At 41.8% G+C, this 15,729-nt stretch overlaps 1 protein-coding gene across 2 annotated transcripts in view; it reads left to right on the top strand.

Annotated features, from left to right (window-relative positions):
* Positions 1-15,729, top strand: part of LOC120539946 (aromatase) — a 53,642-nt gene that overhangs the window by 10,166 nt on the left and 27,747 nt on the right. For both annotated transcript variants that reach the window (XM_039770325.1, XM_039770324.1), the window contains exons 4-6: positions 4,676-4,830; positions 9,055-9,231; positions 11,850-11,964. In XM_039770325.1, the coding sequence (XP_039626259.1) occupies positions 4,676-4,830; positions 9,055-9,231; positions 11,850-11,964 (447 nt within the window). The remainder of the gene's footprint in view (positions 1-4,675; positions 4,831-9,054; positions 9,232-11,849; positions 11,965-15,729) is intronic.

Genomic DNA, 15,729 nt, shown 5'->3' with positions numbered 1-15,729 from the left:
TTGATGAAGCACTTCTTGCTCATGTGAAATTCTTCTGCTTCATTTTAGTTGTGGCAGGTTGAGGCTTTGGCCTTCAGACCCTGAGGTGGTGGGTTCAAATCTCACCACTGACACTGTGTGACCCTCTGAGCAAGTCACGTCACCTGCCTGCCAATGTGAAGACCAGGGGTGCACAGAGCCACCCCCTACCCGACACAGGCAGGCAGAGACACAAACGTTTACCACACGACACTCATTTTATTAACTTCCCCTTGTGAACCTTTTCCTCTCTGTTCCCAATATAACAGCACAGTTTTGGTGTACAGTACAAAACACTACAAGGCTGTCGTCTTCTTCTTCTGACTTTCCCTTTCTTTCCTCTGTTCCACCTCCATTCCCTCTCTGGTAAGCTGCGTCGTCATCATCATCGTCATCTTCTTCTTCCTCCCGACTCGATGAGTGGTGGCTAGTGCCCTTTAAACAGGCCCTGGAAGTGTCCCAGATGATTCATCAGCATCACCTGCAACCACTGTCAGGTGTGATGGAAATCCTTTACCGAAGTCTTCATCTCCCCCATAGGAACCAATGGGGGCTGCAATGAAAATCTCACTCCCAGTCTGCGCTGGAGGAACCCTTGGTGACACAGCTGCCCAGGAGAGCTGCCCTCCATTATCCCAGGGGAGGCAATGCCTCACAGGCGCTCTCTCCACGACATGCAGAGCGTCTGGGAGTGGAGGATTGTTTGCTGATCATTATTGCATTGGTTAATGAGTATTGTGGAGAGGAGGGGGCATCCCTGCCAGGCAACAACTGTGGATGCCCGTCGCAATACATATATGAAATATTTGAATATACTGAATAGGATATACAGTGGTGTGAAAAACTATTTGCCCCCTTCCTGATTTCTTATTCTTTTGCATGTTTGTCACACAAAATGTTTCTGATCATCAAACACATTTAACCATTAGTCAAATATAACACAAGTAAACACAAAATGCAGTTTTTAAATGATGGTTTTTATTATTTAGGGAGAAAAAAAAAATCCAAACCTACATGTGTGAAAAAGTAATTGCCCCCTTGTTAAAAAATAACCTAACTGTGGTGTATCACACCTGAGTTCAATTTCCGTAGCCACCCCCAGGCCTGATTATTGCCATACCTGTTTCAATCAAGAAATCACTTAAATAAGAGCTGCCTGACACAGAGAAGTAGACCAAAAGCACCTCAAAAGCTAGACATCATGCCAAGATCCAAAGAAATTCAGGAACAAATGAGAACAGAAGTAATTGAGATCTATCAGTCTGGTAAAGGTTATAAAGCCATTTCTAAAGCTTTGGGACTCCAGCGAACCACAGTGAGAGCCATTATCCACAAATGGCAAAAACATGGAACAGTGGTGAACCTTCCCAGGAGTGGCCGGCCAACCATAATTACCCCAAGAGCGCAGAGACGACTCATCCCAGAGGTCACAAAAGACCCCAGGACAACGTCTAAAGAACTGCAGGCCTCACTTTATGCTGTCTTAAGGAATTGTTCTGTTGTGTATATTGTATTGTATTGACCCCCTACTTTTGACACCTACTGCACGCCCAACCTACCTGGAAAGGGGTCTCTCTTTGAACTGCCTTTCCCGAGGTTTCTTCCATTTTTATTGGGAGTTTTTCCTTGTCTTCTCAGAGAGTCAAGGCTGGGGGGCTGTCAAAAGGCAGGGCCTGTTAAAGCCCATTGCGGCACTTCCTGTGTGATTTTGGGCTATACAAAAATAAACTGTATTGTATTGTATTGTATTGTACTTGCCTCAATTAAGGTCAGTGTTCATGACTCCACCATAAGAAAGAGACTGGGCAAAAACGGCCTGCATGGCGGATTTCCAAGACGCAAACCACTGTTAAGCAAAAAGAACATTAGGGCTCGTCTCAATTTTGCTAAGAAACATCTCAAAGACTTTTGGGAAAATACCTTGTGGACTGATAAGACAAAAGTTGAACTTTTTGGAAGGCAAATGTCCCGTTACATCTGGCGTTAAAGGAACACAGCATTTCAGAAAAAGAACATCATACCAACAGTAAAATATGGTGGTGGTAGTGTGATGGTCTGGGGTTGTTTTGCTGCTTCAGGACCTGGAAGGCTTGCTGTGATAGATGGAACCATGAATTCTACTGTCTACCAAAAAATCCTGAAGGAGAATGTCCGGCCATCTGTTCGTCAACTCAAGCTGAAGCGATCTTGGGTGCTGCAACAGGACAATGACCCAAAACACACCAGCAAATCCACCTCTGAATGGCTGAAGAAAAACAAAATGAAGACTTTGGAGTGGCCTAGTCAAAGTCCTGACCTGAATCCAATTGAGATGCTATGGCATGACCTTAAAAAGGTGGTTCATGCTAGAAAACCCTCAAATAAATCTGAATTACAACAATTCCGCAAAGACGAGTGGGCCAAAATTCCTCCAGAGCTGTAAAGACTCATTGCAAGTTATCGCAAACGCTTGATTGCAGTTATTGCTGCTAAGGGTGGCCCAACCAGTTATTAGGTTCAGGGGGCAATTACTTTTTCACACAGGGCCATGTAGGTTTGGATTTTTTTTTCTTCCTAAATAATAAAAACTATCATTTAAAAACTGCATTTTGTGTTTACTTGTGTTATATTTGACTAATGGTTAAATGTGTTTGATGATCAGAAACATTTTGTGTGACAAACATGCAAAAGAATAAGAAATCAGGAAGGGGGCAAATAGTTTTTCACACCACTGTATATGTAAGCAAATATACAGAGAGTGCAGGCAGACATTATTGCTATTTAGAAGGGTCACCTACTGAGAGTTCAGAGTGGGGTCGGTGGTTATGAGTGTTACTGGTCCTGAGGCTGCTGCTGTGGGACTGAAGGCTCCTGATGGGAGAAGGGGAACGTTCAGCCCTCATGACGCTTCTAAAAGCTCAGCAGATCGGTTATTCATCTCTATGCAGTGTGGCATACTGACAGGATGGTAAAACGACTCATTTATACTCAGAGGTCTTACACTAAATATATGATTCCAGTAATGGCGCCCTGCATGTCATACACTTGACTTGAGCGTTCCTAGTTTAAAACCTCTTTCTCTGTACGTTGATCATTCGTTTGCTCAGAGGTTGATGCGCTTGCTGCTTCCTGAGCAGCTCTTCTTGTCTCCTCCCTAGTGGCCCGCTTCTTCTCTTCGTTCGTCGGCATCTTTTCACATTAAAACTGATTACGTCCGTGTTTGTGTTACAATTACTTAGTACGCTTCCTTTAATTTTTCACTGAAGCTGGCATTTAAGTCTTCAATCTGCCTCAAGAATGATTTAAGATATGAAGAGGTAGGGGAAGTGATGGCGAAGGTGGTAGGGAATGAGAACGGCGCCCGTATGCATGTGCCGCATGGCTGCCCTGCTGCTGAGAGTTCAATCTACAATAACATAAAAAGAGGAATAGCCTTGGAGGTCAATCATCACCCCGAAAGCAGATAGTAGACGTCACGTAGTATATGTGCACCAAATTTCAGGTCAATCGGTTTGCGAGCTAACAGGTGATTTAAAATCCTGGACAGACAAACGGACAGCCAGGGTAGCGTACTATAAATGAAGATCAAGAGACGTGTGTCCCAGTTATGTCACCTCAGACCACTCCAAAGTGACATTTTGTCAGTCGGTCACATAGCAGAGATGACTAAACACTTAGCTGATGGTTTGTAAGTGTCTGTCAGGGTCCTGCTACAGTAACACATGCACTTTTGTAGTACCTGTGACCATCACGTCTGTTACATTAAAATACATGTCTGAACTCTGGCACAGAAAGTGCTAATGGCAGCACATCCATAAATCAATCCAGAAGTGCTTATTAAGGAATATCCATTGTGGACTATGGCCAGCCAGTCATCCCGGCCAATACCCCCTCGCCACCAGGTGGAGCTCTCCCTGCAGCATGGAGGTGCCCCGAATGCCAGCAGGGAATTATGGACAATGGAGTTTTCATCCACAGACCTGCTGGATACCACAGGGGCCCCTAGAGGACGCTGCAGGGAGGCCCAAAGACTATTACGTGCCTTATAACCCGGAAGTGCGTCTTAGTCACAGCGACAGGAGGAATGACGTACTTCCGGGATGAAAAGACTTTTGATCTGACCCGGAAGTGCTAAGAAGTCACATGGACAAGGGGTTCAGCAGCGCTTCTGGGTCATGGACTATAAAGGACTCTGGGAGATCTCAGACGAGTGAGCTGAGCTGGGTGGCAGGGTGGCAACGCGCCTGGGAGTGGAGGATTGTTTGTTGATCATTATTGTCTTGGTTAATGAGTATTGTGGAGAGGAGGGTGCTTTGTGCACTGTATTATAATAATAAAATCAATTATTGGACTTTTAACTTGGTGTCTGGCGTCAAGTGTGAGGGATCAAGAGGACGATAGCGCCCCCAATCTGTCACACCATTTAAACGCCGACTGGCTGCAATTAGCCCAGGTGAGTAATTTAATTGGGACTGCAGTTCATTAGTAAGATCAGATTCAGTTCCACGCAGGGCACAGCGCAGCCCACCCATCTGATTGGCGCCCTGGTGCAAAAAGCTCAAATTCCATTGGTGTGCCGAGACAAGAAAGCAGACGTCCCCAGAAGGCATTCATTCATTCATTTATTATTTGTGTGTTTGTTGATTGATTGATTGATTTTTGTTTAACTCTGTCTCAGACCCTCGGCAGTCTGTCACGTTCTGAAACACGCTCAGTATTCCGGACGGTTTGGGAGTAAATACGGCCTGCAGTGCGTCGGCATGCATGAGAGGGGCATCATATTCAACTGCAACATTGACATGTGGAAAAAAAATCGCATCTACTTTACCAAAGGTATGTTGAACAGTTCACCGCTGACTCTTTCTGCTGATTGTAGCCATTACTTGAAACGCAGATATGTTTATAATACAGAGCAGAAGGGCATTGTGGGACTGGTGCAGCTGGGTTTTGGGGTCTTTTTAATAAACTTTAGTACTAAACTTTTTAGACAATTCTGTTTGCTGGGGCAGGCTAATGTGTGCTTTTTAATTTTCAGAGAAAATTTTAATGTTTCAAAACTGTTACAAATTCAAATGTCACCAAGTTACACATTACACATGCCATGCCTTGACCAGTCTGCCAACTTTCTCCGACCAAATCTTCAATCTCATCATTAATATTTTATTACTCTCAAGATGTAGTAAACAAACGAGAGCGGTGCTGCTTTTCGAAAAACAAAAAAGGAGAGTGAAGAAGGATTAAAAAAAGAAAGGGGGGCATCATGTAAATACCTCAGTCGCAATTAATCATTAAAACTGTGCTTCACATTTTCATCGTTTTCATTTTTTGTTTGATATGTATTATGTTTTATTTTGTGATGGGGGGAGAGGGGTGGGGTTTGGCAAACTCAAAGACCACCGTGGGTGACAAAAACACAAGCTACGGCACCGCGTTGTGAAAGGATTGATTCCTAATCTGGAACCTGAAGCCCATTCTGCTGGCATTGGGCACAGGGCAGAAAGGGGACAACACTCAGGGGCGCCCAGGGGATTAATGATACGAGCAGAACTGGCATCCTTGTCCTTAACACTTAAGTGCATTAGGACCCCTGGAGTGTAAAGGACACATGATGCTTCGGCAGGGCTTGAATCACAGCATTTGCGTGACTTTTATTTTGACAAGTTAGTGGGTGTCTTTAGTTTGCATAATTTAATTGTGCAGTTTTGCCGGGAATAGGAAAGGAAAATGGCGACATATGGGGTTAAGTAACAAGCACCTCGCTGAAAAGTGAACCAGCTCTTACTGTAGTGACCCCGGTTGAATGATGGTCAACTCTCAGACTGGTGTATTTATGAAACAAGGTCACCGAAACGATAATAAAATTAATAAACCATTAGTCTGAGAGTTGACCATCATTCAGCCGGGGTCGCTACATGGAGTCCCACGCATTCATACCTAACGTTTACTCTTCAGTCACATAATGACGTAGAGCTTTACAGGTACAGGTCAGCCATTCCTGTGTCATTTGGCAGCTCACGCTGCAGGCTGGTGTCCACTAGTGAGCTAGTGAACGAACGTGGACACCAAAACACGGTGCATTTTTATTTTGCATATTGCTTTGTTGATGAACAAGAAAACTTTTATTTAATGAAATCACTTTCTATATGACTGTGATGAACATGCGAGTACCCCGGTCCAGGGTTTGTTCCTGCCTTGTGGCCTGTGCTTGCTGGGATGGGCACCAGCACCCTGTCAGTGACTCTGTTCAGAAAAAAGTCTGACAATCCATACTGGCCACAACCTCTAACTCTACTCTAACGCTGGCCCGACAATGATAGGGTACAGTGTGTGTATAATTCAGATGGACTGCGTACGTCACTGATGGAGTCAGCCCACCACGTCTTCATCACTGCAGGAAACCGTGCAGTGTCATTTACATTTCACTTCAATCAGTATTCATTTATGAATGGATGCTTGGATTGTTTGCCGCTATTTCTGTGAAAAGAGATATTTAAGACAGGTTTATCTTCGTGATTTATTTATAATTTTTTATTCATCCCTAAAGAACATTTGACAACATCATGTTGAAACTAATTATGGAGACTGAACCTAAAATACACTAAATATAATGATAAAAATGTAAAAGTAAAGGAAATACTTGATAAATGTCACTCCGTCTTTATCACTGGGGTAAACTATTACTTTTAATACACTAAATATAATAATAAAAACATAAAGTTAAAGGAAATAATCGACAAATGCAGCTACGTTTTCATTGCTGTGGTAAACTATTACTATTATTACACTAAATATGATAAAAACCCGCGGTGGGCTGGCACCCTGCCAGGGGTTTGTTTCCTGCCTTGCACCCTGTGTTGGCTGGGATTGGCTCCAGCAGACCCCTGTGACACTGTAGTTAGGATATAGTGGGTTGGATAATGGATGGATGGATAATGATAAAAATGTAAAGTTAAAGGAAATACTCAAGAAAAGTCACAGTGTTTTCATGTGGTAAACTATTACTATTAATACACTAAATATAATAATAAAAGCGTAAAGTTAAAGGAAATACTCGACAAATGCAGTTAAATTTTCATTGGTGTGGTAAACTTTTACTATAATTACACTAAATATAATGATAAAAACGTAAAATGTTAAAGGGAATACTCAAGAAAAGTCACTATGTTTTCATCGCTGTGGTAAACTATTACTATAATTACACTAAATATAATGATAAAAACGTAAAATGTTAAAGGGAATACTCAAGAAAAGTCACTATGTTTCCATCACTGTGGTAAACTATTACTATTAATACACTAAATATAATGATAAAAACATAAAATGTTAAAGGAAATACTCAAGAAAAGTCACTATGTTTTCATCGCTGTAGTATACGATTACCAAAACAGTGCAGTGTCATTTATTTTTTACTTTGTTCAATATTCAGTTATTAATGAATGCGTGGATTGTTTGCCATTAACTTACATTTTTAGTTCTTTGAAAGGAAATTCTTATTGCATGTTTATTTCGCTTAATTTCATTTATGTACAATTTTTAATTTACATTTAAAGAAGATTAGAAAATGTTGAAACTAATTGCGGAGGCCAAACCTAAAATATTGTGCTTTATCATCTAAAGCCAAAGAATAATATGTTAAAAACACAAAAATGATAAAAACTGAAACAAAAAAACACAGGCAGGCATAAAGGTTTGAGGAACATGCAAGTAAACCATACATAATTGAATATAAACACATGTTATAAACGCGTTAAAGATGCGAGTGTTAAAGTGACTTCTGGTTAAGTACAGGCCAGACAGGAAGAGGCGGGTCCAGGAAGGGCTGACACCGGAAGTGATGTCAGAGGTGATCGGGTTGTCAATCATCCGATCTGTTGAGGGAGGAAGAGAAGAAGTGTTAGGAAACAGTGGCATCTTGTGGATCGGCAAGGAATTACCACCACCAGAGCCCTTAAGCTTGTAGTCTCCACCTCTGGACCTGGAGGGCTGCAGTGGGTGCAGGTTTTTCTTAATTAGTGATCTGTTTTTGCTGTTAATTAACTTCTTTTGAATTCATTTTAATCAACTTGTTTTTTAAGATTTGTTCCCCTGAATTTCTTCATCTCTTTCCTTAAATGGCACCCAAACAGAGATATAAGGTAAAGTGAGTGAACCCACAGAAGACCAACTAAGTCAGGGCCTCAAACTCCAACCATTTTCCTCTCCAACCAGTTGCTTCATCAGGAGCCAAGTCTTGTTGTTCATTAAACTCGTTCTTTAATTCCATGGCTTGTTGCTGCTCTCGTTGTGCAATAGCAGACATTTCTGAAATTGTGGATTTTCCCTTTTCTAAGAGCGCTGTGAAAATGGTTAGGGGACCTGAGCAGGTCAACACTCCTGAGACCTTCATCTTTCTTTATTTTCAAATATTGTATGATGGACACCAGTTGTTTTGGCCCATTTTGTATCTCATTATTGTTTGGCTGCTAATTAAGGAAAAAAGAAACAATTAAGGGGTCTGAGTCTTTAAGAGCAAGTCAATTAAAATTAATTCAAAATAAGTAAATTAGCAGCAAAAACAGGTCACTGATTAAGAAAAGGGTGAGAATGAAAACCTGCAGCCACTGTTTGAGTTTGACACCCCTGGTCTAGAGTTAAAACGGCTGGACGAACAAATCCCAAAGTCGAAACTTCAGCCTGTTATGAGAGGACGATGTGCTGATTAGTTTTTGAGCCAAGATTAAGAGACCATCTAGAGGAACCCTCAAATACGGTCATTCTGTAATTAATTCAGAATTCGTCTCGTCAATTGCTATCGTAATGACCTATTTGATTATCATAAAGATCAGAGGGGAAAATAAGGACTGAAATGTTCTAGAAAGTTTGGGTAATCTGTTTCTTGAGGTGCAAGGCCCACTGACGCTCACGTCTGAGTATAAATAAAAATGAATGTGGCCATTTGAAAATGAAAAATATTAATGATGAACACAGTTCAGTGTGCTCGGGGTCTAAGTAGGCAGAGAGTCATAATGAGACGCCATTGAGAAAGGCTCATATTGTTTCCTGTCTCTGCTCCATTAGCTTTATCAGGTCCAGGATTACAAAATGCTGCAGCCCTCTGTGCCGAGTCGACCACCAGACATCTGAGGTCCCTGCATGACGTGATCGCCCACCAGGGACACGTGAACATCTTAAATCTGTTCCGCTGTATCATCCTGGATGTTTCAAACAGGCTTTTCCTTCAAGTGCCAATAGACGGTTAGTGCGGTTCTTTGATTGATAAAGTTGATGATTTGTTTTCCTTGCTTAGCAGTTGCTGTATCTAAAATAATTCAATTTATGGACTGGAATCTAAACAGGACACTCAGGAAGGTCAGTATTTATCATACAGATGCCTTCATATGGCTGCATTACATTTCAATGCCCTGTCTGGTGTTTCGAAATTTGCTGAAGTTCCGTTTTCAGTATAATTGTACGGGACGTTGTCCTCTGCTGCATCCAGTTGGAAGAATCCGAAATAAAAAAATGTTCATGCAAATGGTTCATGATTGTTGTTAATGATATTTTGTCTGATTTTATTACATTTGTGCTAACCTAAAAAAGATTGACAGATAAGGGAACCATCATGGCTGGGATGGATGATTACTTACTGGCCAGAAGGCTCACAAATTGGATAGGGAACGTCAGTGGGTGGGCGTCCCATCCTGACCCACCACGTCCAAGTAGTGAGCTGGAATGGCTGGCTTTCCCTTTCCCAGGTCTGCATGATGGTTGTGGGAATGGGGATCGAGGCAAAATTGAATGTCATCCTGAAAAAATGTCCTCCATGCTCCTCCAGGTGGCGCTCTCTTGGAGCACTTTCAGCCACTGGCCCAGCCAACACGGTGTGCTGAGAAGTGCATCCGGGGGGCTTTTCTGCCCACTGCTATCAGGCAATTCAATGCTGCCACCCGACAGACTCATTTAGTTTATTTTTAATTACTGATTGACTCATCAATTGATTCATTGGTTGTATTAGGTGTCCTATGAGCCTGCATCCTTGTTTTTTTAAGTTTCTGCTGCTGTAGGCGTCTCAAATCCCCCCTGGGATTAATAAAGTTTAACAAATCTAATCTACTAACAGAAGGACAGAGGAAGGCTGCCGAAGATGAATGTTTACTCCCCCAGTGTGCCAGCTGGCAACAAGCTGCACACCTGCAGGGCAGACTGGGAGTTCTAGTCCTGATGGGCAGCCCTAATGGGTTCTTTGGGGTCTTCTCCGCCTTAAGGGGGTCCTATCTGACCCAGAAGTGCTTTCAGGGAGCAATGTTCTGAGAGGAGTGGAGGAGCGAGAGAAGGAAATGGAATTGTGTTTGTGCTGATTGGGGGAAATGAAGCCTGTTTAGAGGAATTTACTTTGAAATAAAACACATTTGAAAGGCACTATATAACTGATACATAGATAGATATGAAAGGCACTATATGATAGATAGATAGATAGATAGATAGATAGATAGATAGATAGATAGATAGATAGATAGATAGATAGATAGATAGATAGATAGATAGATAGATAGAAAAAGGAAAGGCACTATATGATAGATAGATAGATAGATAGATAGATAGATAGATAGATAGATAGATAGATAGATAGATAGATAGATATAAAGAAAAAGGAAAGGCACTATATAACTGATACATAGATAGATATGAAAGGCACTATATAATAGATAGATAGATAGAAAGAAAAAGGAAAGGCACTATATGATAGATAGATAGATAGATAGATAGATAGATAGATAGATAGATAGATAGATAGATACACCTCTTCCTTAGTGAAGCCCTTTTCACTTCAGATCTTCTTTTACTTTATCCATCCATCTCCACTTTGGCCTCCCTCGCTTTCTCTCTCCCAGGACTTCCACTCCCATCACTCTTTTTCCCATTGTATTTATTGTCTCTCCTCTTCACCCTCCTTTCCAGTATTTTCTTAACTATCTCTCCTACTTTTATTGTACTCCTGATGGTCTCATTTCTTATTCTGTCCCTTTTTTGTAACTCCACATATCCACCTCAACATTCTCATTGGCGCCACATCCAGCTTCTTCTCCTGCTCTCCCTTGACTGCCAACTTCTCAGCTCCACACATCATTACTGGTCTTCAAAACCTGACCTTTAACCTTCTCGTGACACACAATCCTCCCGACACCTTCTTCCAACTGTCCCCTCCACAAGATAAATTCTTCTCTGAGAGAAAGGCTCAAAGGAATTTATACCACCACATACTACAGATTTTGGATTTATATAATGATATTTTCTGCCTCCTAGCTTGCAGAATGCCTTGTCCCATTGTCAGGGGGCTGCTCTTAGGTGCCCCTTATAATGACTAACTTATTCCATAGATCTTAACTCCTAACCCTGGATTGAGGTGGTACATTAGGTATGCAAGTGTGGAGCAGTGGTTAAAGCTTTGGACTCTGAGGGTGTGGGGTCAGATCCCATTGCTGACACCAATGTGACATTGAACAGGTCACTTCATCTGCCTGTGATTTGATTGTAAACACACAAAAATGAATGTAATCAACTGTACCTCAGATGTTGTAAGTTTCGGCGTGCAATGCATGAGACTTTATGTGTCTGTCGCTTCGTCGCAGCATTTAGTGTCCTGGAATCAATTTGCAGTCGCCAGCGCACCTGACAGGCGTGCTTTGTGGATGAGACTGGAATTCTCAGTGAAAGCCACGCAAACACGGAGCAAAGTAGCAAAGTCCATAGAGACTGTGACCGGTGAGCAGGTCAAGAAGTCAAACGCAGATAAGGAGAGCTGTGAGGCAGCAGTCCACCTGCATCATCTCTTCCATGTGTTTATTATTTTTCTTACTTCTATTTTTTTATAGAAAAAGACCTGGTTTCTAAAATCCAGAATTATTTTGATTCCTGGCAGATGCTCCTTATTAAGCCAAACTTCTTTTTCAAGTTTAGATGGATGTATAAAAAATATGAAGACGCAGCGTGAGTATTTCAACTTTATACTTCTTTTCATTTTTTTTTTTTTATTTATTAATGGAAATGTAATGTAACATATAATGGTCTCCTCATCTTCAAGTCCAATTTTTTATCAATTGTTAATTTTGTGTTATTTTGTTATGACTTTGAAATGAAAGCAAAAAAAATCTTACAAGGAAGGAGCAGGAGAAGAGACAAGAACAAAAGAAAAAAAAGAGTAACAAAGGGTAAAATCGGAGCTCAAAGAGAGAAACAACAAAACCAGAGTGTCCCACAGGGGACGCAGCAACACCCGAAACTCCAGCCAGAAGAGGTAGATAGAGGGTGGGGACACCTTATTAGTGTAGACCAGGGGTCCTGGAGGGCTGCAGTGGCTGCAGGTTTTCATTCTAACCCTTTTCTTAATCGGTGACCTGTTTTTGCTGCTAATTAACTCCTTTACATTTCATTTCAATTGACTTGTTTTTTTAAGATTTGTTCCTCTGAATTGCTTCCTCGTTCCTCTGAATTGCTTCATTTCTTTCCTTAAATGGCACCCAAATAGAAATGAAATGTGATGTGAGTGAGCCAACAGAAGACCACCTAATTCAGGGCCTCAAACTCCAATCAATTTCACTCCAACCAGTTGATTCATTAGGCGGCAAGTCTTGTCGTTCATTAAACTTGTTCTTTAATTCCATGGCTCGTTGCTGCTCTCATTGTGCAATAGCAGACATTTCTGAAATTGTTGATTTTCTCTTTTCTAAGAGTAGACCAGCATTCCTGAGACCTTCATCTTTCTTTATTTTCAGATATTGTATGATGGACACCATTTGTTTGGGCTCATTTTGTATCTCATTATTGTTTAGATAGATAGATAGATAGATAGATAGATAGATAGATAGATAGATAGATAGATAGATAGATAGATAGATATGAAAGGCACTATATAATAGATAGATAGATAGATAGATAGATAGATAGATAGATAGATAGATAGATAGATATGAAAGGCACTATATGATAGATAGATAGATAGATAGATAGATAGATATGAAAGGCACTATATGATAGATAGATAGATAGATAGATAGATAGATAGATAGATATGAAAGGCACTATATAATAGATAGATAGATAGATATAACAGACAGTAACTCTGTATAATGTTAGTGGATTCTCCATGACTGGCAGGAGTCTGCTCAGCGCCCGTCGCTCTGCCACAGATGTCAAACTGTCCAGCTCTGTGCCTACAATAGAGCCCACCTTCCTCACTAGTTTGTTCAGGTGTGAGGCGTCCTTCTTCTTTATGCTGCCTCCACAGCACACCACCGCGTAGAAGAGGGCGCTCACCACAACCGTCTGGTAGAACATCTGCAGCATCTTATTGCAGATGTTGAAGGACACCAACCTTCTAAGGAAGTATAGTCGGCTCTGTCCTCTCTTGCACAGAGCATCAGTATTAGCAGTCCAGTCCAATTTATCATCCAGCTGCACTCCCAGGTATTTATAGGTCTGCACCCTTTGCACAGTCACCTCTGATGATCACGGGGTCCATGAGGGGCCTGGGCCTCCTAAAGTCCACCACCAGCTCCTTGGTTTTGCTGGTGTTCAGGTGTAAGTGGTTTGAGTCGCACCATTTAACAAAGTCCTTGATTGGGTTCCTATACTCCTCCTCCTGCCCACTCCTGATGCAGCCCATGATAGCAGTGCCGTCAGTGAACTTTTGCTCGTGGCAGGACTCCGAGTTGTACTGGAAGTCCTATGTATTTTGGCTGAACAGGACAGGAGAAAGTCCAGTCCCCTGCGGCGCTCCTGTGCTGCTGACCATAATGTTTGGCTGCTAATGAAGGAAAAAGAAACAATTGAGGGGTCTGAGTCTTCAAGAGCAAGTCAAATAAAATGAATTCAAAAGAAGTTAATTAGCAGCAAAAACAGACCACTAATTATGAAAAGGGTTACAATGAAAACCTGCAGCACTGTGGTTCTCCAGGACCGAAGTTTGAGACCCTTGGTATGGAGCTACCACTCAGCAGGCTTCTCTTCACAAAACACAACAGAACCATCCACAGTTTCTCTTCCTGAGTGTTTCTCTCCTCCAGACTCCAACTCCCCAGAGCTCCTTCACTCCAGTTCCAGGGTGATCTCTTTAACCAGGAGATGACCGCTCTGTGACAGCTTTGCCTGGTGGTCCACCAAGTATCCCAGCAGGCCCACAGATCTCAGGTTGCACTAATGGAGCCCCAGCTATGGAATGCTGCCACCTTGTATATCGGAGGGGGTAATCTGTCCACATCCAGTCCTGACCTTCCATTCTAAAGGGCGGTTAAGGAGCCAACCCGTGTGACTCGTCTCTTCTGGGATACCAGAAACGCTAACCCAAAGTTAAAGTTAAACTACAGAGCAAAAGTATTATCCCAAAATTTCACAAAAAAATGCACATAGTTCACAAATAAATCAATTCTGCATTTGATTAAAACTCAGAACTTCTGATTTTCGATTTCTGACTTGGAAAATGCTAAGAAAACGCAACTGGGGATTCCTACTTGCAAACTCAGGTCTGGCCTCTCAAGTCGGAGTTTGTCTGATTTCAGATTATGGCATCCATCCAAAATGGTGGCGTACACCACAATCAGTAAGGACAGTAACACTTTATAGGCTTCATTTGTTTTTTAAAGAATTTAGTTGAAATGAATCACCTCAATCCACAATATTGAGAAGGTAAACATTAACATTACAAACAGCGACTGACTTACCGATGTTAGCTGATCGCACTCTGAGCTCCATGGTTTATATGTCCGTTTTTTACTTGCGGCTTCCTAGAACATAACAATCTTTTTTAGAACATGAGAACAATCTGGATGAGAACAGGCTGTTCAGCCCAACAAAGCTCACCAGTCCTGTCCACTGAGTTCTTCTAAAAAAAACATCAAGTCGAGTTTTGAAAGGTCTCTAAAGTCCTACTGTCCACTACACGACTTGGTCACTTATTCCACGTGTCTACGGTTCTCTGTGTGAAGAAACACTTCCTAATGTTTGTATAAAGGTTTCCCCTTCACAAGTTTCCAACTGTGTCCCCGTGTTCTTGTTGAACTCATTTTAAAGTCACCATCTCGATCCACTGCACTAATTTCCTTCATCATTTTAAACACTTCAGTCAGGTTTCCTTTTCATCTCCTTTTCCTCAAACTGAGAAGGTTCAGCTCTTCCGATCTTTCCTCATAATTCACCAGACCTCGCATTGCGTATTCTGGCCTCACATTTTGACTTCCTATGTGTCATACTTTACATTTACTGACATTCAATTTCATCCCCTTTAGCCCTGAGTCAGCCTCGTTGATCTTCTCTGGACCTTCTCTAGTGCTGTTATGTCCTTTTTGTAGCCTGGAGACCCAAATTGCCCACAGGACTCCAGAAGAGGCCTCACCAGTGTGTTATAAAGACTGAGCAGAGCCTCTTGTGACTTGAACTGTACACATCAAGGCGCTATATAACCTGTTATCCTTCTTAATGGCTTCTGAACACTGTTTGGACGTTGATAGCGTCAAGTCTACTACGACTCCTAAATCCATCTCATAAGGTGGACTCTCAATTTTCGGACCTCCCATTGTGTATTCCTTGTGTATTTTTAGACATTACAGCACACGTTTTGCTCCTTTCTTGCCCTTTGGTTTCTTCTCTGATCTGGACTATACAATGATTAGTTTGCGGTTGTCACTGAAACAGCAGCTTTCATAGGAGGCATCCATGTTTCCTTTCCTACTTGGGTAGAACAAATGCGCGGAGATCACA

The sequence above is a fragment of the Polypterus senegalus genome, chromosome 12, assembly GCF_016835505.1.
Source record: "Polypterus senegalus isolate Bchr_013 chromosome 12, ASM1683550v1, whole genome shotgun sequence".
Lineage (NCBI taxonomy): Eukaryota > Metazoa > Chordata > Cladistia > Polypteriformes > Polypteridae > Polypterus > Polypterus senegalus.
This window is presented reverse-complemented; position numbering and strand designations above follow the sequence as displayed.